The sequence below is a fragment of the Lissotriton vulgaris genome, chromosome 6, assembly GCF_964263255.1.
Source record: "Lissotriton vulgaris chromosome 6, aLisVul1.2, whole genome shotgun sequence".
Lineage (NCBI taxonomy): Eukaryota > Metazoa > Chordata > Amphibia > Caudata > Salamandridae > Lissotriton > Lissotriton vulgaris.
The window spans coordinates 785,711,249-785,734,481 of record NC_141694.1 but is presented as its reverse complement, the minus strand read 5'-3'; the positions used below and the strand labels follow the sequence as shown (position 1 = coordinate 785,734,481).

Genomic DNA, 23,233 nt, shown 5'->3' with positions numbered 1-23,233 from the left:
ATGGGCCCAAACCCCGACGCCTGGAGCGACACCTGGTGGCCCACTGCCCTCGGAAACCCGCCAACCCCCACAGACCACGCACGCAACCTGGGAATCATCCTGGACTCCGAGCTCAAAATGGACCGCCAGATCAACTCTGTCTCATCTTCCTGCTTCCACACCCTCCGCCTCCTTCGTAAGACCTTCAAATGGATCCCCCTCGAACACCGAAAGACAGTCACTCACGCCCTGGTCACCAGCAGACTCGACTACGGCAACGCACTCTACGCCGGAATAAACAAAAACCTCATCCGCAAGCTACAGAACATCCAGAACGCCGCCGCAAGACTGGTCCTCAACCTGCCAAAACACTTCCACATCTCCCAGCACCTGCGCACACTCCACTGGCTCCCCGTCGAGGCGAGAATCACCTTTAAGAATGCTCACCCACGCACACAAGGCCCTCCACGGCACCAGACCAGCATACCTGAACAGCCGGCTCAAATTCCACGCACCCCAAAGGACCCTACGATCAGCCCAGCTCTCCTACGCCGAGGTCCCCCGCACCAGAAAGACCAGATCGGGAGGCCGCTCCTTCTCCTTCCTCGCGGCCAAAGCATGGAACGCCCTTCCGCTCCACCTCAGACAGACAACAACGCTCCCCATTTTGGCAAGAAACCTCAAAACCTGGCTCTTCGACAGACCCCCTCCTTGATGGAATGGAACCTGAACCCCCCCACCCCTAGCGCCTTGAGACCCTTACGGGTGAGTAGTTGCGCTTTAACAAACTACTGATTGATTGATTGATTTGTGTAGTATTTTAAACTGTACCAATCGCAGTCTGGAGGAGATTGCTACTTCTTTGGGTTATGCTAACGCCTCCTGCCAGTCAGGGTCGTCCATGTCTCCCACGTCTGATTGCCAAAGGTCCCCGGAGTCGGGCGAGCGGGTCTGGTCGATTGTTAATGATTTTTTTATATGTCAAGGTAGTCGCTTTTTTATGGAGAAAGTCAGTGAGTAGTCGGTCTTCTAATGGAGAGGACTCTGGAAAGGTCTCATTTGTGGGGAGGGCCGTTTCTATAGCATGTTTGACTTCTAAATATCTAAACCTTTCGCTAGGAGCCATTGAGTACTGTTCTTGCAGGTGGGTGAAGCTGACAACCTTCCCATTCTGCCAGAGATCTCCCAGCCGGGAGATGCCGATCAGGTCCCACTTTTGAAACCCCTTGCTATTGCCCAGTGTCCCCAGTTTGCGAGTGTCCCATAAGGGTGTGTGTCTCGTAAGTTTATCGGTCCACCCCAGGTGCCTGTTTACCGTGTGCCAGATGCAGATGGTGTCCGATGTGGGGCCTACAACGTTACTGGCTTTCTGGGTATTGTATATTGCTCTATTAATACCGCCTTTCCCTAGAGCCATTCTGTCGAGGTGATAAGCTGAGTCTATTTCCGGCACATGAACCCTTTGATTAATAACCGTAAGTTGCGAAGCCCAGTAATACGCTTTGATATCGGGGAGGGATATTCCTCCATCATACCAACTTGCTCGCTGCCACACTTGCCGGTTTGCAGTCCCATAAGAGGGCTGCCACCTCAGAGTTAACCGCTCTAAAGTATGATTCAGGGATTGGGTGTTATGCATAACGTATAAGAATCTGGGCAAGGCCATCATTTTAAATAGAGCCGCTCTGCCAAGCAGAGTGAGTGGTAGCGTCTTCCAGTGCCGAATATCACATTTTAGTCGTTGCAGAGGGGCTTGTAAATTAAGTGTCAAGAACGTGTCGCAATCCGAAGTTATATATATACCCAGATATTTAAAACTGTCCGTGACTATTTGGACCGTACAGCCTCTCGTGAGACGCGGGGATGGGTCATATAATACGTATAGTACTGACTTATCCCAATTGATAGCATAACCGGAGACAGAGCCGTATACTGCACAGATATTAAGTAGCGCATGCAGCAACCTTGCAGGTGAAGTTATATACAATAGTACATCATCTGCATATAGAGATGCGATCCTTCTATTCCTCATTCCATTTTAGACTGCGAACCATGGGGTCCCATCTTATCCATGCCACCAGCGGTTGGAGCACTAATGCAAACAATAAGGTCGACAGTGGGCAGCCCTGTCTAGTTCCTTTGCCTAGGTTGAAGTCTTTCGATATGTGACCATTAGCAACTACGTGTGCGATCGGATCAGTATAGAGTAAACGTACCGAAGAACAGAATTTCGGTCCAAACCCCAACTGTTGAAGGACTGCGAACAGGAAGGCCCATTCCACAGAGTCAAAGGCCATCCGTGCATCCAAGGAGAGGACCGCAGTATCTTCCCGGATAGTATGTTTCTGACCTAATACGCCATGAAGGCGTCCAAGGTTTAGGGCCATGTTTCTGCCCGGCATAAAGCCGGATAGATCTGGGTGGAGTAATGTGCGGAGAAGAGGGGTTAGCCTGAGCGCCAGCGTCTTGGCTAAGATTTTACCTTCGGCATTAATTAAGGAAATTGGGCGGTATGATGTACATTTCCTCCGCCGGTTTGCCAGGTTTATGGATTTATTTATTTATCTATTTTAAGAGTTTTATATAACGCTGGCTAGACCCGGAGGTATCAGAGCGCTTTACATGAGGTTCCACAAAAATTACATTACAAGATTACATCAGTTCCAATTTACATCAGTTGCTAGACAAACAATTACAAGAACATAGAAGACGAGATAATTGAAGTGTAGAGGGGAAGGGGGTAAGGGTAAAGGGGTAGGAGGCAGATACAGCAGAAAGACGAAAGGAAAGTCTGTTTAAAGTAGGTGTAGGTGACGGTGTAGGTGACGGTCGAGGGGAAGTCCCAAAACCCATCTCCTCTATAGCTATCAGGTAGCTCCACCGGGCATTGGCCAAATAGCTAGGTCTCAATGGCAAAGTATTTAAAGAAACATGGAGGGCAAAATAAATGGAGCGTAGAGGGGAGGGGCAGGGAAGGAGAGAAGGGGGGATAGGGGAAGAGACAACAAGGAGAGACAAAATGACTGGGTAGGTGACGACCAAGGAGGGAGTCCACGGCCCATCTCCCCTATAGCTAAACCATGTAGCTCCATCGGGCATTCGACAAAATAGTTCGGTCTCAATACATTGAGAGAGGAGAGACATAAATAGAGGGAGGATGCGGGAAGAGACGACAGGAGAGACGAATGGAAGTCTGGCTAAAGACCGACTGGGTAGGTGACGTCCAAGGAGGGAATCCCCGACCTGGGCCAGGACAGGTGAAGGCAGAAGTCAGTAGCAAGAAAGTGGAGAGGAGTAGAGCGAGGAGGGGTAAGGGGATGGTAGTTCGGTAAAAAGTTCCCATGGATCTGGTGGACTATAGTTGCCAGCTTAGTCAATGTGCGGGTAGTCGGCTGATTCTCCAGTGCAGTCTCAGGTACAGTCAGGTTCTGCGTGATATTTTGTTTCCCCATTGTGCAGGCTGGAGTGGTTCTTTGAGTGTGGGGTGTTGCCGGTGTCCGGGACATGTTTTGCAGAGCCTCCGTCTATGAAGTGCTCCGGTTTTGTTCACAGCCGTCTCATGAGTGCACCCGGTTCCTTGTCAGGGCCACTCGGGCTGCCATTGTCAGGGGGGTACAGTCGGCGGTGAGCCCTGCCAGGGGGGCCCCAAGTTTGTGTTGTGGCTGTTCCCATTGCTAGTGCTGGGCTTCACCCCCAGGGCGCAGCTCCCAGGACGGGCGTCAGGAGACCTCCGGTGTGTGCCACTTGTGTCAGAGGGGAGGAAGGTGGTTTCCTAAGCAAGATTGCAGTGCGTATATGCAGTCCGCCAAGTTAGGGTCAGGCAGTGACTGTCTTTGCTGCATCCAGCCAGCATAAGTAGCAATGGGGGGGGAGAGGTGGGGGGGGGGCGGTCATGCGTGCGGCATCGGGTGGTTCGGGGGAGTCAACATGATACCTCCTCCTGTCTGCCGTGGTATTCCTTCATTGGGTTCCGACTCCTTTCGCCGTTTGTTGGTCGAGGCACGCTGCGGGCTCCATTTTGGAACCAGGCAGCTCCATTGAAGAGTGCCACTCAAACCTGCAGCGGTGCCGAAGGCGGGGGGGGGGGGGTGGGGGGGGGGGGTAAAACGGGCCGCCTCACCTTCTCCAGGGCACAGATGCCGGATCGACTCCCATCGGTGTCATCCGCAAGGTACGCCGTGATCGGACTTTCATTCGGATCGGGGTCACAGTGGCCGCTGCCACCATCCGACCCAAAAACGCTGCTGGCAACGGCTGGCAACACCAGTTGCCAGCCGTTGGTCTCTGGGGAGTGTCCCTATGTCACGACTGGTTTCGAACATTTTTTGCAAATATAGGGCTATTTTCTCCGCTGTGTGTTTATATAGGTCTATCGGGATTCCGTTAGGGCCCGCGGCTTTGCCCAATGGTAGTTTGGAGATGGCGATTTTAAATTAGTCTACCGTGATGTTGGCTTCTAGAGTTTCGGCTTCTTGTGGCGTAAGTAGTGGTATATGAATGTCGTGTAAGAATGCGAGTGCTTCTTGTAGAGTGATAGCATTTGTGGATGTGTATACTTGCTTGTAGTGTTGTGCCAGTGTATCCACAATTTGTTGTGGGTCCGACGTGAGTGTGCCTTTACCGATTGTAATCTGCGCTACCCATTTATGCGCCCGTTCTTTCTTGTCTAACCAGGCCAGATGTTTGCCTGCTTTGTCTCCGGACTCATAGACCCGATAAGGACCCGCCTGCAGGCGGAACTGAGCGGCCACCCTGAGGTGTTCCTAGTATTCCTGTGTTTTCACGCGTAATGCATGTGTAGTCTCGTCAGTGGGTGCAGCTGCATGTTGGGATTCTAAATGCTGAACTTTCTGTTCCAAGGCCTCTGATTCTTTCCTTTTTAGGTCTCGCCCTGGAATTCGCATCCGAAGGATGCGTCCAGGGTTGGAGACTTATAGTTATCTGACTCGGGGGAATGGAGGACAGGAAACTGCCACGCGCTTCTCTTGGCTGGATTACACTGTGTGCACGCGCACCCACACTCACGCATGCGCACATCACAGTCACAGCCACACCCCCCCCCCGTCGCTGCCGCCGCACCTACACACACACACACAGAGCAGGCTGTTCACAACACATGCACACGCAGGCAGACACGACACACACACGAGCGCACACATACAGACACACACTACACCTCCCCAGCCCCCCCGCGCCGCCGCCCACACACGAGAGTACACGCACAGACAATCCCTCCCCCCCCCGCGCATACACACACACACACGCACGCACACACTCTAGCGCACAGTCCTCGCAGAGGCGTAGCTCCCTCTCCGCCCCCCCTATCCTCGCCTCTGCCCCGGTATACCGCCCCAGCAGTAGTGACCAGAGAGCGCGGGTACCTTGCAGACACCATGGGAGGTCCTCGCACCCCCAGGCCGCTCCGTTCCCCCACCGCCGCGGACCGTGCAGCAGCTCCCTCTCTCCACCAGGCTGCTGCTCCTCCTCTCCGTTGTTCTCCTGGTCTCTGTCCAGGTGCTCAGGAGGGCGTCACTCACAGCTGAGGCGAGCGGCGACATAGTCCACCTTTTAGCCCTGTAGGAACAAGGGAGAGGAGCTAATGGGGATTGCAGTTTTTTACCGACGTCATACCACGTGCAGCTTTTGGAGGCGTGGCCCGAAAACACTACAATTCCCAGCAGACCTTTTCTGTGCGAGGAGTTCGGATGGGTGATTTTTTTACCATTATCGCTGAGAGTCATTAAGCCCAAAGGGAGGAAATGTACAAGCAATACAATAGGTTTATTTTTCTAGTTTACTGTCCCCTTCTCTTCTCGTTTTTTTTTTTCTAGTTTATTCTTGTTTCATTTTGTTGGCGTTGTCTTTTGATACCAAAGCTACATTTGAGTATGAATCCGTGGGAGACACATCTTTTCACCCTACCTCCATTTTCTCACTATGCATACATAGAACAGTTACTATGGTAGTGAAATTATGTGCCTGTAGTGAGCACATTGGGATCAGACCGAGCCTTGGAGTCCTCGGGTCGTGGAGTCAGATAAGGCAAATATTTATTTATTTATTGTGCTTTTTTTTGTGTAACTCAGACCCCGTAGGCTAGAAGAACGCCTTACATAAGAGCAGCTAGATTTATAAAATGCGAAGTGACAAACTGTATAGGGTATAAAATAAAGAGCAAATTAAAAGTTGTCATAAGTGACTCTTTCTTTATTACACTGGTAGAAAATCAAGAGCAAATAATCAAATGTAGGGGTAGAAATGCATGATTAGATGTCAGCCGGTGACCAATAACTGAGACAGATAGATTTGTCTAAGAGTTGGTGCAAAACACCTTTAGCTATAGGTCTCAAGATGGCTCTGCACCAAATGCGCTTTCCTGGTTGCTTTGCATGAAACACTTCCATCCTTGTCCCCCTTCTATTTGTTTATTTATTTGATCGAATTTACTTACATATCCAGCACACCTTCACCAAAAAGGCATCTTTTTTCTAGCAATCAAAGGGACCAAAAGATGGTGTTGAATCAGTATAATTAACATAACCGACATGTCTTTGAAAGCGATCTGTAACTCAATCTAAACGCAACCCTAAAAACACTGTTGTCCGACGGAGCCCCACCCACCCTTTAGAACGCCCACACCGTGGCGGAAAAACCGCTGCGGTTAAGGCGTTAAGCAGCGCACTCCCTTTGTCTCTTCACATCCTGCTTTCCCCTCCTCATAGCCAGACATATTGTGTGTGTATTAACACATGTAATCAACCTGCACTGCAATATCAAACATCAGGCAGACTAGACTAAACTGATAGAGTGCTGAGGATAGAAGTAACGATGACATAGTTGTAAGCCAAAATGTTAAGTCAGCAGGATCTGTAGCACGTGATATGATGTCTTAGCTAAGTAAGCAAACTGATAAAAGAGCACATCTGGTGGTGTGTTCACACGTGCAGTTTCACAGAAGAAGACTGTTATGCCTCATGAGCCACTAGTGTTCTGGGAAAATCCATGCAGTTCTTTTCTACTCCGAGTAGCAAAGAAGACCACGAAAAAGACCATAAGCATCATAACTAGTTTTTTTTAAGTATCTGAACTCCATTCTAATATTCCCAAGAAAGAGAGAATAGGAGGGAAATGATAACCCAGAAATAACTAAATGGGAGAAATGTTGCGGTAAAATCACTATAAGCTTAAAAACATGCATTAGCTAGTAGGAGATAATGTATCCAGCTCCAGCTCCGAAGTGCCATGTGCCATTGGTCAAATCAAAAGCAGATACTTCATACAAAGATTAAGACAAAGAGAATTCAAAGTGTCTGACTTATGCTAGCAAACAGTTCAATAAAGAGCCACGTTGAAATGTTCTCTCAATGTTTCAAGCTTTATTACAAATGTCACAAAAAGATGTTAATATTTCACTTCTGTTCTTGGATTTTCGTCACAATAAAATACACTGAACATAATCTTCACAAAAGTTATTTACAAAAGTTTGAGCTATTGCCATTATAAATTACAATACCTTTTATTTAAGTATTAATTATTAAAAAAAAATTAAAAGCCACTGTTATTTGTAATATCAATACATCTAAGTCACGTAAATACAACACATATTGCATTACAAATGCTATAGGTGTCACATTTGTGAAAGGTATAACTATTGGCATTGTAAATGACAAAGCTATTAGTTTCGCTATTTTCAAAACTAACACATAAATAAAAAATGTGTCATTTACAATACCAATAGCTCAAACTTTCCTAATGCGAGACCTATTGCATTGCAAATGCTTGTTCCCGTTTGTGCCCCTCGATAAGGGAGATAGCCTGACCCCGTATTACTGATTTATAAGCTTCCCAAAGCGTTAGCTAGCGAAGAGGAAACGGACGCTTGATTTTCTAGGAAATATTGCGTGGTTTTTGTAGTTAAGGTTTTCCTGATCTTAGAATTCAGAAGGTACCCGGGATAGATGGGGTACATACTTCCCGAGGAGCGCAATGTGCTCGTATTTCTGTTCTCACCGGGGAATGATCAGAAATCCCTCTGGGTGAGTGTGTGGTCGCCCCCATCCTTCCCAGATCGTCCATAGCCGTGAGCACATAATCAATGCGGGAGAGGCTGTTATGCACTCCTGAGTGTAATGTGTATTGTCTCGCTGTCGGATTTTGACGCCTCCAGATGTCAGTAGAACATGCGCCTCTATAAATTCTGCTGGGGGAACTGGTGCGGTGCTGCGGATGGCTTGGTGTGCGGTCCAGTACGTCATTCATAGTCATAGTCTGGCAGTGTTGGGAGGAATTTGCCGAGATCGTGAAGAGCGGGGAAGTGCAGGGCAGGCAGGACATATACCGATACAACATTAAAGATGCGACCCTCCCAATATACCCGAATTACTTAAAAGTCCCTAAGATCCGAAAGAAACTCAAACTAGCGACAACACGCTACTTCACAGAAAACACGGGCACGGTGACCTCACCGTCAGTCCTATGGGAAGCATACAAAACGGTCCTCAGAGGCGCGGCAATAGCAGCAATAACAGGACACAAAAGGGACTCCCGGCGAGAACTCACGGAGATGGAGCTGACACTCAACGACGCGAACACTGCACACATGGCGACACCCACCCCAGCCACAGCGCATACATTGCAACTAAGACAGCAGCAATACCAGATCCATCTCAAAACGACAGTGCAGGGTTACATCGCCAGCACGGCACACAGAATTTATGATGTAGGTGACAAAGCGGGAAGAATGCTGGCATGGTTGGATAGGAGAAAGGGGGGTGCGAGGGGGATTCAGAAGCTTCACACTACTGACGACCGGGTACTGACACACCCGGAGGAAATTGTGCACACTTTAGCGAATCACTTTCGAGATATATACACCCCGGAACATACCATCACCGCGCAAATGGCATCGGCATCACTAACTGAAATCGACATCCCCAGTATCTCACACGAGGTTATGCAAGACCTAGAGGCAGACCCGACAGAGGAGGAAATACAGTTATCGATTCAGGCATTACAGTCAGGCAAAGCATTGGGCCCTAATGGATTACCCATGGAATGGTACAAAGCAATGGCCTCGGAGCTTAGTAAACCCCTGTTAGAAATGTATAAAGAGAGCAGGGACAGGACGGAATTACCACTTGACCAGCGCACGGCCACGATCATAGCTATCCCGAAGCCAGGAAAACCACCAACTGACTGTGCTTCGTATCGCCCAATATCCTTGCTTAATATAGAGGCCAAGGTCTTGGCCAAGCTTCTGGCTAATCGTTTGTTGCCGCACCTACATGCCCTGATCCACCCTGACCAGTCAGGCTTTATGCCTAATAGAAGTACAGCATTGAACCTCCGGAGGGTCCATGGGGTTCTGGCTCGTGCACACCTCCTCTCAGAGAAGGCAGTAATCATCTCCCTCGACGCCAAAATGGCTTTTGACCTCGTAGAATGGGAATATCTCTTTGAAGTGCTTGCCCGTATGGGCTTTGGGCCGAAATACATAGCCTGGATACGACTCCTGTACACGAAACCGGTGGCACAAGTGGTAGCCAATGGCCACATCTCGCCAACATTCCCATTGGGCAGAGGGACTAGACAGGGGTGCCCCTTGTCACCCTTACTATTCGCATTAGTACTCGAACCCTTGGCAATTCTGCTTAGGACGACACCCCTATTCAGAGGCATTAAATGGGAGGAAGGATGGGAAGATAAAATATCATTATATGCAGACGACATGCTCGTCTATATGGTCGACCCTGAAGCCGGAATCCCCGCCCTGCTGGATCTCTGCAGCACGCATGTGAGGACCTCGGGATATACTTTGAACTGGTCAAAATCAGTGTTATACACGCTGAAGGGCCCGGCACCGAATCTGCAGGAGGATTGCCCGTTGGCGATGTCGACGACCTCCTTTAAATACCTGGGCATTGTCGTCACACAGGATGCATCAGCCTTCTTTATTAACAACTTAAAACCACCTATGGAACGCCTGCGTGCAGACGTCAAGCACTGGGCAACTCTACCTCTGACCCTCCTAGGGAGGGCAGCCTTATATAAGATGATGACGCTGCCAAGGTTCCTCTACGTGTTAGAAAATACCCCGCATCTTGTCCCACCACGATACTTTAAACAAATTGCGGCGTTGGTCTCCAACCTGCTCTGGATTAATGGCCCGGCACGTATAGCCTACGACAAACTTGTGAAAAGCTGGTATGAGGGGGGGATTGCACTGCCCAACATACAGCTATATTACTGGGCAGCTCAACTTAAAATAATCAACCAATGGCTTCACGCCCCGAGAGACGACCCAGCATATCGAGCAGATTGGTCACAGCTAGGGACGGATTGCATGCTATCGGTGCTATATAATAAATCACAGATTAATCGTCTGACTGGCCCGACGCGACACACAGCAGCACTATGGCACATAGCACAGGCACGGTTGGGCTGGAAAGAGAGGATCACTAAAATGACGCCACTATGGGACACAAAGTCACTGGGGACCCTGAGAATGTGCAAAGGATTTGCTGAATTGGGATCAAATAGGCTTTTCCACGGTAGGGGACATGTGGGACAAAGACACAGTAATACCGTTTCCACAATTGCAGCAGCAATATGGCCTTAGATCCACGGAGACATATAAATACGTACAAATCAGACAAGCATTACTCCGGGCGATTCCAGCGGGCACTGACATACCGGAATCCTCACCACTAGAGGATAGATTGCTAACAGATTTTATGCAACACAAAGCGACCTCTCTTTCCTATAAAAAGCTAATTAACAACCTGGAAGACCCTACACTGAAACTGAAAGAACAATGAGAAAGGGAGGTAGGCGAGATGGATGAATCAGAATGGAATGAGGCTTTAGCCTCCCCGAGAGAGGTGGGAATTTCGGCAAAGTTCCGACTGGTGCAACTAAAAATTTTACACCGCATCTATTATACTAGAACGCTGCTCCATAAAATACATAGGGCGCCACATCCCTTTTGCCTGCGGGGCTGCGGGGAGGAGGGAACACTGTTTCACACATTATGGGACTGCACACGTATACAGGAATTTTGGAAACAAATAATGCGTACTATCTCCCAAACACTTACAATCTCTGTTTTGCCTGAACCACGCAAATGCCTCCTAAATATCTGGGATCCCAATGACCTAGACAGATATGGCCTAATCTGGGCTACACTGGCCATGACGGTGGCTAAGCGAGACATCGCGCAGAAGTGGGGGGCCCCGGAGCTTCCCACGGTGAACAGATGGGCTAAAAATATGGATGCACTAATGGTCACGGAGAGGGCGGTTTATGTCCTTCGAGCCTCCCCCCGTAAATGGAACAAGGTTTGGGCATTGTGGAATGTCTATAGAGGAGAGATATGTGAACCTCTGCCAGAGGGAGATGACCTAGACTCCGAGGGGGAAGATGAGTAGTGGAAAGACACGGGGAGGACCACTGGTGGGGACCAAATGTAAATGTGGTTAGAACAGGGTGACTAAGCGGTGATGGAAGGGAATGCAGGCTCACTCCAGGACAGACTGTTGTGGTATCACAAATAGACATGATGGCTTAAGTTGGGGGGGGGGGGGGTACTTTCATTAGGTTTATTATGATGGGGGTTCATGTTAAGCAACATACTCAGAACAATACTTGGCGAAATCCTCCAACGGCGGATTGGACATAAGGGTATGGTCACATTAGTCTTAGGGGGGGTAGACAAGGACACTGTTTGAAATTGTATGAAACATGTTGCAAGATGCGGGAATTTAATTATGACAAACAGGAATTTTATAAAGAAATGTACCATGATAAATGCTTAATATGCCTTCATGTCAATAAAGATTTTCACACAAAAAAAGATGCGACCCTCCCATTGGAGTGTTATAGCCGCAAATCGGCCTTGGTTGTCCACTAAAGAAATCCCCACCTCTCAAGTGCCTTACACGTGGAACCCATAAGGTGTGTCTCTTGAAGCAGTATAATTGCCGGGGAGTTGCGTTTGAGATATTGGAGCACTAATGCACACTTTATCTTATCCCTAAGCCATTAACATTCCAGGAGAGGAGTGATAGTGCTGGCACTTTGGTGTGTTGGGTCATTGGATTAGATGAAGACATTGGGGATGCCAATCCTCGTAACCTGTCGGACATCAAAAGTCATTGTGAACCCCTTGTCATAGTGACTGTACTTCGATATGAGCAGATCAAGAACTAAAAGAAAATCAACATATAAAGCATTCCAGAGTTGCGAGTAGACATCTATTGCAGCCGGAATCTGCATTCCCCCACCTCTGCCAAACCTAGGCCCCATCATATACAGAAAAGAACATTTTGCATCTGTATTGTGGGTACATGCAGCCATGGTTACCATAAACTCAGTTAAATTCCATACCTTCCCCCCTACCTGTGAGACAAACAACCTCCCTCCCTGCATCCCTGCCTAGTACCCACCACCCCAATAGCAGAGTGCTTAGAATCCCTAGGAGAAAACCCATTAAAACGTATGGTTGTGTGGCGTTGGCGCCCAGCAGTCTCTTCCTCCCCGGCCTACAGCAACAACCAAGTTACATTAAAGGACAATGTTAGTTCTGAACTTTCTACTGTTCACTAGCAGGCTGCCAGTGCAGATTCAGTCTGCAAAAGGGGAGTCTGATATTGTCCTACGAGCAGGAATCTCCCACCTTCATCCTCACCTATCCCCCATATCAACAATAAGAAAGACGATTATCTCAGTCCTGCGATCTTTTCATCTTACGGCACGCGTCATGTCACTGCCAGGACTGGTTGAGTGGGAACTGCTCTCAATCTCGATGTGGAGCGCCGACCGCCTCTGCGTCTATGGGAAGAGTCCTTGGGGTGATATTCAGCATTTTCGCGATTCGTCTCTTCTTTGCGGCGTTGGGACTTGAGTGGACCTCCTTCCAGCCATTGTTACGCTTCCTCATCGTCGTAAAGAACCAGGATTTTTTTTCGTCAATGACTTTCAATTTAGCTGGAAAGAACATCATATATTTAGGTCCTCTGTCTCTAAGGGCCCGTTTGATGCCCTCGAAGGAGCATCTTTCTCGTTGCACCTTCAAGGTGAAGTCTAGAAAGAACCGGATCGTTGAATTGTCATATTGGAGGTCTCCAGTGACTCTGGCTGCTTGCAGGATCGCATCTCAGTCACGGAAGTTCAAGATGCGTGCTATAATGGTGCGTTGTGGCATTCAAGCTTAGGCTTCGCGATTGGGGCTCTGTGCGCCCTTTCAATGGAGAACACTGGGGAGAGTCTCTTGGGCTTTAAATGATGCAGGATGAGATCTTCAAGGAAGAGGTCAACGCTGGGCCCCTCCGCCCCATCAGCTACCTCCACCACCCGTATGTTGTTACGGCAAGCTCGTCCCTCTTGTCATCCAGGTGCAGTGCCATTTCTCTGTGTTGGCGAACTAATTGCTTGACCTTGTCTTTCAATTTGCGTGTTGCGGACTGGAGTTCCTCGACATGTCCTTCCGTAGCCGTTACTCTGTCGGAGGTTTTCCGCATGTCCGCTCTCATAAGGTTCATCTTGATTGTGACTATCGATTTTTGTCTCTAGGTTGGTACCGACTGATTGTATCGCTGCCATAACTGATCCAAGTGACGGTTCCTCTGTGGGTGCGGCCTCTTTGTTCGTTCCATCCGAGCCGCAAGCTGGCGAGGGACCGCATACATATGTTAAGTTGGACGGCTGCCACAGTGCCGTTAGGTTTCGTCATGCTACAGTGTGGGCCTCACGTCGGGCAGTGTGGCATCAAAGGAGGAGAGCTTTGTCACCTCTGTAGCGTATTGAGCGCTGTCTTGCAATTATGTGGAGCCGGAGGGTCCCGCTTTTCCCACAGTCTGTCCCCCCACCTCAGTGCAGTCCTTAGCAGGCTCCTTCAAAGCACCGTCCAGTTCCGGTTGTGTCGTTCGTAATTCTACTTTTCTCCCTCCTCAATCTCAAAAGCCGGTTCCCAGGCTGTATTTGGCGCTTGTGGAGTTTGACATCAATAGTCCATGATGGCAAAATGCCTGTACTGGCGGTCGGTCACCGGCCCAACTTTGGCGTATTTGCGTTCGAGAGCTCTCCTTGGTGATGTGGTCAGCGCCTGTCCTTATTATGCCAAAGCTATCCACTATATCAGGCTATGTAGCGGTGTGTGGGAGGGTAGTGCAGGGGCGGATGCGATGGGACGCCCGCCGGAAGTCTTTCTGGAGCGCGTTCTCCCTCACTTAATAGCCGCCGGCTGGGGGTCTCCCGTCCTCTTCCCCCACCATGTTCACTGCAGCTGTAGTGTTGCAACTGAGCAGTTTAGCATTTATTTGTCAGTTTTCCATGTCTCAGCGTCACATCCCAAAGTATATATCAAGGCCTCCTCACCAGCCAGGCATCGCCGGTGCTTCAAAGGATAGGAGGTGCTGCACCGCGTGCCTGTATCTCTGAACACCCATGGGGGTGGGGAAGCCTCCCGCAAGCCATCCGGGGACTCACCTTGAAGAGGGCCTCAGACTGTATGCTCTGTCGGCGCTCCTGGGAGGTCTTTAGCTACCGCTCCTCAGTTCGGAGGAGCAGGCCAGCAGCCGCGACCCTCACGTGGTTCCAGGTCCCGGCCCTTGGTTCTTGCCGCGGGCCTTCAGTTTATGCAGCTCCGCCCACCGCTGTCGCGGCCGCCGCCTCACTTTCAATACCACTGCGATAACTTGGCGGTCGCAATCAGCAGGAGGCTCAAAAGTGATCTTTCTTGTGCTCCTCGGATTCCGGAGCCGTATTGCTATTTATTCTGCCCCAGTTTTCCGGATTCTGGACGGATTTGGCAGGGTATGCCACAAGCCCTGTGGGAGCTCGGAGACTACGCCGCCATTGCTGTCGGCGCCAAGCCACGCCCCTCGAATATTACATTTCTTGAACACGTTCTTGTTCACTGGAATCCTTTGACATTAATAGTGGACTGCACTGACATATTTCCACTAATCTGGGGAAATGTAGAATCTTACATCTGCAGAATGACATGCTATTGTAGTCAGCAAACCTAGACAGGTCAAAGAGAAAGCTTTTTCAGTTGTATCTCACTGTCTTGCCTAATTGCAATCGAGTGTGAAATAATACGTCGACAATTAGAAACGAGAGCAATTGAGAAAGCCATCAGGACGTTCCCTGTGACAAAATCATGTGATGAGGACTGACTTGGAACAAATTATGCAAAACAATTATGCATAGAACCAGGTGCCCCACTGTTGTAGCTTGCCAACCTAGTGTTCTACAGTAGACTATGTTCTGCCTTTTTCAAGAAAGGGAATCAGATAGTCTTTTTAAAAGCAATTAAGTGTCCACTTCAGTACAGTGCATATCGACTGATTAATTTGCTTTATTTAGATGATCAAATACTTTTGAAAATGTGATCATTAACACAGGACAATATTATAAAAAGAATCAACTATTCCGATCATGGTGGGTTCATTCTGTGAAGTAAGCTAGTTCCTAACATGTTTTGCAATTGAGACAATACCCCTAGCTCAATATACAATGAATCCTACCAGGGATTTTGTTGTTTGATGCCAAGAAAGCTTTTTACCTAGTGTACTAGGGGATTTGTGGGTAGTGGTGAAGAGGGTGTCAGTGTTCCCAATTCATTGGTTCTCTTCAGACTGGTCAGCAGATTTTGTAATTAATACATTTTGTAATTTCTCTTCAGCTTAGAATCTGAAGAGGAATGAGGCAGTGGGGTGAGTTATGGCAAGTAGCCCTCAACCCCATCCCTACAGGACTGTGCTCTCTTTAATGAGCAAGTAGAAAGGAATAGCTATTAGTCTGAGATATTATAAGGTTAAAAATAAGCCTCTCTGGCAACCTAGCAAAGGATACAGCTGATGATACAGTGCTGTGTCTAGCTGCAGAGCAAGAAACTCAAATACAAAGTTAAGTACTGAATGTATGTGAGGGTTAAATGCTGAGTCAGAACATTGACTTAAGCCGTTGTTGCACAGGAATGGGAGAAGCTGAAGTTGTGCAAATCAAATACATTCAGTTACTCCTATGGTCTGTCAGTTCCCATTCTCAGCATTTTGTGTACTATGAAACCCAGTGGTGGGACCATAAACTGTATCAACAGCTGTTGAATCATAGCTGTGCATGGCCGAGAAACACATGTACACTTGCATCACCTGGTGAGTTATCTCATGCTTAGCTAATTATTGCATGGACCTTGTACCCCCAAGGATCTTTTTTAATTGTTTCCTTGACTCCTCAATTTCCTTCACTTTCGCTGTGTTAAGCTTCAAGATTCTGGCTTTAATCCAGGCTTGCTCTGCCACTGAAGATTTGCAGCAGCCGAGCCCCGTCTCTTGCATTCACTGCATGCATGTTTTCATCAGAACCGCCTGCCTTACTTGAAGACTAAAGGTGCATTGATCTGGCAGGAGCCCTTGTATTTGTAATCATGGTGATTTTACCATGTAGTATAGATCAAATAACATATATAGTAAATGTGATGTATTGACTGATATTTCCACATTTATGCACACATTCTTTCAAAGAGACACTTTCTTATTAACAACTGTCCTTTTTCGCTTTTCAGAACCGTTCAAGCCAATATGGAACGGAAGTTGATATTTTTGCATTAGGATTAATATTTTTTGAACTACTCAGGCTATATTCAACTGATACTGAAAAATATAAGGTGAGTAGTTCCTTGCACTAACTGCCCTGGGCACTGTACCTCTAAATTTCACAGAAAAACTACCACTTTTTAAAAGCAGGAAAGTAGATATTCTGAGAACAGTGTACAGCTTGGTAAGTTTGTTTCAGTCCTTAATTTTGAAATACTAAACAAAAAGCACTGGTAAAACTCAAAGGTATTTGAGATGGTAGTATAATATGCTATAGTGGTATAGCCCACAGATATTCTCTGCCAAACAGTTCATTTGTGCCACATTTTTATCTTTTTGTACTATCTCGATCATTTTCTCGGGATTAGCTTTGCAATTATGGCCACATACATAAATTGATCTTTAGAAAGTTCAATTAAACATTTTCATATGGCTACGTTTTACGCTTGACACACATAGTACAGAAAGATTATTTTCTGCTCCTTCCTAAACTCTTTTTTGTTCCTACTGTGGTTTTCTGAAGTTTGTTTTTCCTGTGATGCACAGAAAATATGACTCGCCTCACCTTTAAAATCTGAATAAGTTTGCTGACATATAAATGGGTTTACTTTGGAAATATTTTCTCTATTTAACTGCCCCATTCGGTCTGATGTCAGCTAACATGACTATGAAGTCTGGTTAAGGGTTGATGCTGGTCCTCCGGTATGTAAAGGTTTATGTTTTTTCATGCCTCAGATTTAATCGCATTGTAGGAACCTTCTCTAGATGCCCTGTGGGTGTGTAGCGACAGACAGTGACAGCAAGGTCATAACCTTTATTGGATTGTCGAGATTATAAGTCTCTTTCAACAGATTAAGGCCTATGGGTGGTATTGGCAAATAGGTAGTGTGCTATAATATAGCGGATATTGATTCAAGTTGTTGGGAGCCTATGCTGTCATCAGGCTTTGAGAATGCACCTGAATCCCTTATGGCACCCAAAGCCTGGTAGAAAGAAAAAAGGAGTTAATCAGTGGAAAACAAGTTTTCAAGCAGAAGGGCAAGTACAGTGTTCAAAGTTAACAAATAAATATTCATTGTTCGCCAACTATCTTCTGAGACACAGGTATGCTTGCACTGCTAAAAAGTTAGTACAATCTATAAATTACACCATAGCACATTCAAATGTTCATGAATTATATTAAGTAATAAATACACTATAGAAAAATAGGAACCTTTGCCCATGAATGTAAAAATGAGCATTGTATGAATTATGGCAATAGTAGCAGACCTCCTTAAGGACAATAAAAGTGTCACGGCAGCCAATATTACTACACATGAAGAGCAGTATCACATGGAAGGTTGCTTGCAAGTACAGCGGCTTGGAGCAAGGTATCCAGGATGTCTTAAGAGGGAAGAGTGATCTCAGTATAGGGCAAGAAACTTGTCATTGTGTCTTCATTTCTTCATCCCAAGCAATTGATGAAGATGCTTCATCTAGGTCTCCACTTCTGTTATAGCTTTATTGATTATGATGGTTCAGTTAATTCTGTTACCAGAAGTCCCATCATCTGTTGATGAGTATAAAAGGTGCTGGGAGGGAGGATTTTATGCATGTGAGTAGCAAAATTCATAGTATTATCCAGGGTAGCAAAAGCATTTGGGGAGAGACCCTCTCGTAATCTGTTAATAGCTCAATTTGATCACAACATGCTTGCTGGGTCGGGATGGGGCTGTTTATGGTCAATGATTATTGATTCTGCTGATGTCAAGCATTTGGAACCAGATGGCTTTTGATGAGGAGCTGATCAATGACTCTAGGCTCATGCTGTTGATGATGGAAAAGCCTAAACTGCTTCCTGAGGAGGAACGTGTTAAGATGTTAGTGTTGATGGAGATGAAGGAAGATATGCACTCTAGGGAGGTAGATCATTTAAGTTTTCGAAGAATTATTATTCGGGCAGACCAAACTTCCATTAGGAAGTGAACAATTTACTATTTGAGGAGACGGTGTAGCTGGGATATTAAGTTCCAAAGAATGAGTGAACTCATGAATAGTGATGTAGAATGGAACGTATACAAGGTCCAGGATGAACCCTAACAAGACAGCAAAAGGCAGGGGTTTCTGTTTCAGCCAGAGGCCTACCATGCATCTGAGAATGGAAGGGTATAGTGATAGGTCACTTTTGCCTTTCCAATGATGTCTAGAAATGCAAGAGGCACAGGATGATCATGGGTGGGGTGAGGAAAGGATCAGCAGAGTCGAGAATATTATCAATATCTTCAAAGAAACTATCATTGAATCCTGATAGCCTGCACATAACGAGGACTTGTTAATTAAATAGTGCTGTGAAGGTTACATCTGTGTTTGATGGACTGGAGCAGGTCTCATGGGTGAATTAGGTGATTTGATATGGGACTGATGGATAAGGATCCCAACTCCATCTCTCCTGGTTGTGTAGATGAATATCAATGTGGTCCTATCCTTTGGAGAGGGAACTGTGATGCCCAACAGTAAGTTGTGTGGGTGATTATTTGCAGCGAGATCTGGTGGTCCAAAAGCTGCATGGGATTAAGAAGCTGCTGGGAAAGGTGTGCTGGAATGCCATTGTGGGTTTTAGGGTGGGTGTTATCAGGGAATGTCATTGGAATACCATCATCAGGGTGTTTAGGAGCAGTCACTAAAAAGAGGGGGGACCTTGTATGTATAACATAGGGTGTTGTAGTTGTGTCACTGAAAATGAGCAACACTTTGGGGGCATTATGTAGGGTGCTGTGGGCACCAACTGCTTAAATAATTGATTCACTGGGGTAGTGGGGGTGGCAGATTGCAGAGTTAAGGGAGAAAGGGTGGCAGTATTAGACTGTATTTTAAGAAGCCAGTCTGCTCTTTAGTGTTTACATTGCAGGTTAACAATTTCCGAACATAGTTTTTTAGAAATATATGTTCGAGGCATATGAGCTGCAGATTACACACTGTGCATAGATGGCCACCTAGTGTTGGGCCCGGAGGATTCCAGTTTGTTTTGTTGTAGAAAAGTGTTTGGAAGTCACAAGATATGTGACTCCTCCCTTGGATAATACTGCGCATGGGCATCAGCTCCATCCCCAGATTGTTTTTTCCGCCACCGGGCTCGGATGTGTTTCCAGCGCTCCGTGTTGGAACCGATTTCCTTAGGCACGCAATCCTCACCGACTTCTAGAATCTAGTTTTGAACGCTTTTCCAGTCTACGCTACTTCTCCACATCGAGAACTTCGATTCCGGTCGTCGTCGACTGCCTTCGGGCCTACCTAGGCCTCGACTCCAGCTCATGGAAAGGATGCCATTTAAAAAGTGTCCTCAATGTGGGTCGAAGTTTCCCCACACTGACCTTCATGAGGTGTGTAACCTCTGCCTCTCACCGGAGCACGAGGCTAAAGACTGTTCCACCTGTGCCTCTTTCCGCTCCAAAAAGACGATCCGGGACCGAAGAGCCAGGAGAACAATGGCTCGATCTTCAGCTTCGACTCAAGACGACATTTTCGAGGAGGGCGTCAACGTCCCAGAACAACATGGCATCGAGAGCAACTCCGAGGCAGAAGAATCAGATGTCGAAGAAGTTACTCCAGCTCAACGGGTCGTAAGTAAGACCGTCGACCCCACCCCTTCCTCGACACACCCAAAAAAGGCTCCGTCACCCCCTCGCCCTCGGGTGCACACCGAGACACTGCTTCTATTGCCCCACCTTAAGGCCCGGCTATCGAAGCCTTCAGGCGACTCTGATCGACACACACCCATCGGCACCAAAAAAGACAACATCAGCTTCCAAGTCGACATCTAAACAATCGACACCGAAACCCAGGTCGGAACCAAGCAAACACTCTTCAGATTCGAAAAAACTACCAGATCTAAAAAGACCATCGGATCCAAAAACTATACCGGAACCGAAAAAATCCTCGGAAACGAAAAAAACTTCGGAGCCGAAAAAGACTCCTGCTACCCCGGTAAAAGACATTTTCAAGAAACCAAAACTAACCGCTTCGGTGCCGAAACCTTCCTCCGCACCAAAAGATCGACCTCCTGCAGAGGATTTACCTTCTCCAGACCCTGCTCAGACTCTAGCTAAAGATCCAATCACTGGACAGTTAATTTTGGCTTCAAAAAAGCGGCCACTGGACACACCAGCTCCGCATTCAAAGAAGAAGGACATGGCTACCTCTCCCTTAAGACTGCCTTCCCCTTCTCTTTCACCTGTACCATCACCACATCCTCCCATACCACAGCATTCCCCAGCATCCTCTATCATACCACACGAGGACAACAGGGAGGATAGCTCTGATGATATGGGGGGTACAAAAGGGGGTGGTGATGGACGGAGCATCTGAATCAATCAAACACTCACACCCAGTCAAAAGATCTGGGTTTAATCTTTTTCACCGTTCTTTAGCCCACTCTGCCACCCCAGTTCAGACATGGCTATATGCAAATCAGTCTGACCCTGTGCCTCATGGGAACAGTCCAGCCCGAACTGCCAAGCCATGTCTTCCCTGGACCGGAAACAAGCTTCTGAGGACCGGTTTCTGGCATTCCAGCAGTCTTCAGCCCGGCTTGCTTGAATCCAGTGGCAAAGTGAGCAAGGGACTCACGTCTGAGCATACCCTGCCACACTTATGGCGGCCAAAAGCGGTACAAAAGGGGGTGGTGATGGATGGAGCATCTGAATCAATCAAACACTCACACCCAGTCAAAAGATCTGGGTTTAATCTGATGATATGGGGGGTCATATACCTGATCCAGCCACCCCATATGTCCCAAATGTCCCTCAGAATGACTTATACCCCTCAAGGCCTTCCCCACCAGAAGACACTATAGGGTTTAATGAATTAATCCACAGGGCTGCACAATAACATGGGGTAGACATACACACAGACCCTGTAGAAGAAGACTTCCTAATGGATACCTTTGATAATGCACAAAGGTCCTCATCCATTTGACCAATGCTTAAAGGAGTTATTCAGCATGCTCCTGATGTCTTCAAAGACCCAGTCAGAACTCAGGTCACTAACCCTCGTATAGAGAAAAAATATAAAGCTGCCCCCTCAGACCCAGCATATATTAAAGGTCCAGTACCTCTAGACTCACTTGTAGTTTCCAACGCACGCAAGAGAGCAAGCTCACAAATAACGGGTGATGCTCCAGCACCAGATAAGGAGTCTAAGCTACTTGACGCCTCAGGGAAAAGAACAGCGTCTCAAGCAGCAAACATGTTGCGTATCGCAAATACACAGGCATTATTAGCCAGATACGACAGGGCACATTATGATGAGTTAGTCATTAATGAGACACCTCCCTGACAGGTACAAGGATAGAGCAAACGAGCTTATCCAAGAGGAGAAAAACATCACAAACACCTCTATTCGGTGTGCACTCGATTAGCAGATACTGCCTCTATGGCAGTTAACACCAGCGTTTTACTACGCAGACACGCCTAGCTACGTATATCAGGATTCAAACCTGAGGTACAAAGTGCCATTCTTAATCAACCCTTTGATGAGCAACACCTATTTGGACCTAACGTGGATTTATCACTTGAAAAAATGAAAAAGGATACAGACACAGCGAAATCTATGGGAGCCCTGCAGTCGCAGGCTCCCAGACGCTCATTTCGTCGCTCATCCTATAGAGGTGCCACCAGGGGATACTCGTCGAACACAGCTTATATCTCATACCAAGCCCCTACACTGTCCACTTACAGCAGAGGCTACCAAAGGGGTGGTTACAGGGGTAACAATAACAAAGGCAGAGGTAAAAATAACAACTCCCGCTCTGCCTCTACCCCTGCCCAATGACTCCCTTCCCCTTCCCCCGTCCCATTCCACTCCTGTCGGGAGAAGACTTCAACAATACCTGCCAGCCAGGGAAAGCATCACATCAGACAGGTGGGTGCTCCAAATAATTCAATCAGGTTACTATCTAGAACTAACATCTACCCCCGCAAACATGACACCCAAGCAGCGTCCAATGTCACAAGAAAATGTAATATTGCTCAGACAGGAGGGTAATATCACTCCTGCAGAAAAATGCAATAGAAATAGTTCCAGAGCATCAGAAAAACAAAGGAGTATACTCCCTATATTTCCTAATACCAAAGAAGGACGGATCTCTAAGACCTGACATTTACACATTTACATACACTCGAATCATTTCCATATGGTCACACTCCAACAGGTCCTTTCACTTCTGGTTCTAAACGACTTCCTAGTCACTCTAGATCTCAAGGACGCCTACTTCCATATTCCCATCCACATAGCACACAGAAAATATCTCAGATTTGTGCTAGACGGGCAGCACTACCAGTTCAAAGTGCTCCCATTCGGAGTTACAACAGCACCAAGGGTGTTTACCAAATGCCTAGCAGTAGTAGCAGCACACTTAAGAAGACAACATATTCATGTCTTCCCATATCTAGATGACTGGCTCATAAAAGCCAGCTCATACATCCAGTGTGTGCAACACACTCACACTACTATTCAACTGCTTCACGATTTGGGATTCACAGTGAATCACACCAAATGGCATCTCCAACCCTCGCACATACAACAGTATCTCGGGGCTACAATAAACACCCAACTAACACTAGCTTATCCCTCTCCAGCCAGGATAACAAGTGTACAAACTCTCCTAACAAAATTCAAAC

The 23,233-nt window shown here is 47.2% G+C and overlaps 1 protein-coding gene across 1 annotated transcript in view; it reads left to right on the top strand.

The window, feature by feature from the left end:
- The window catches only part of EIF2AK2 (eukaryotic translation initiation factor 2 alpha kinase 2), a 515,830-nt gene that overhangs the window by 424,444 nt on the left and 68,153 nt on the right, over window positions 1–23,233 (top strand). Inside the window, exon 14 of the mRNA XM_086925273.1 lies at window positions 16,547–16,648. Coding sequence (XP_086781399.1) covers window positions 16,547–16,648 — 102 coding nt within the window. The remainder of the gene's footprint in view (window positions 1–16,546; window positions 16,649–23,233) is intronic.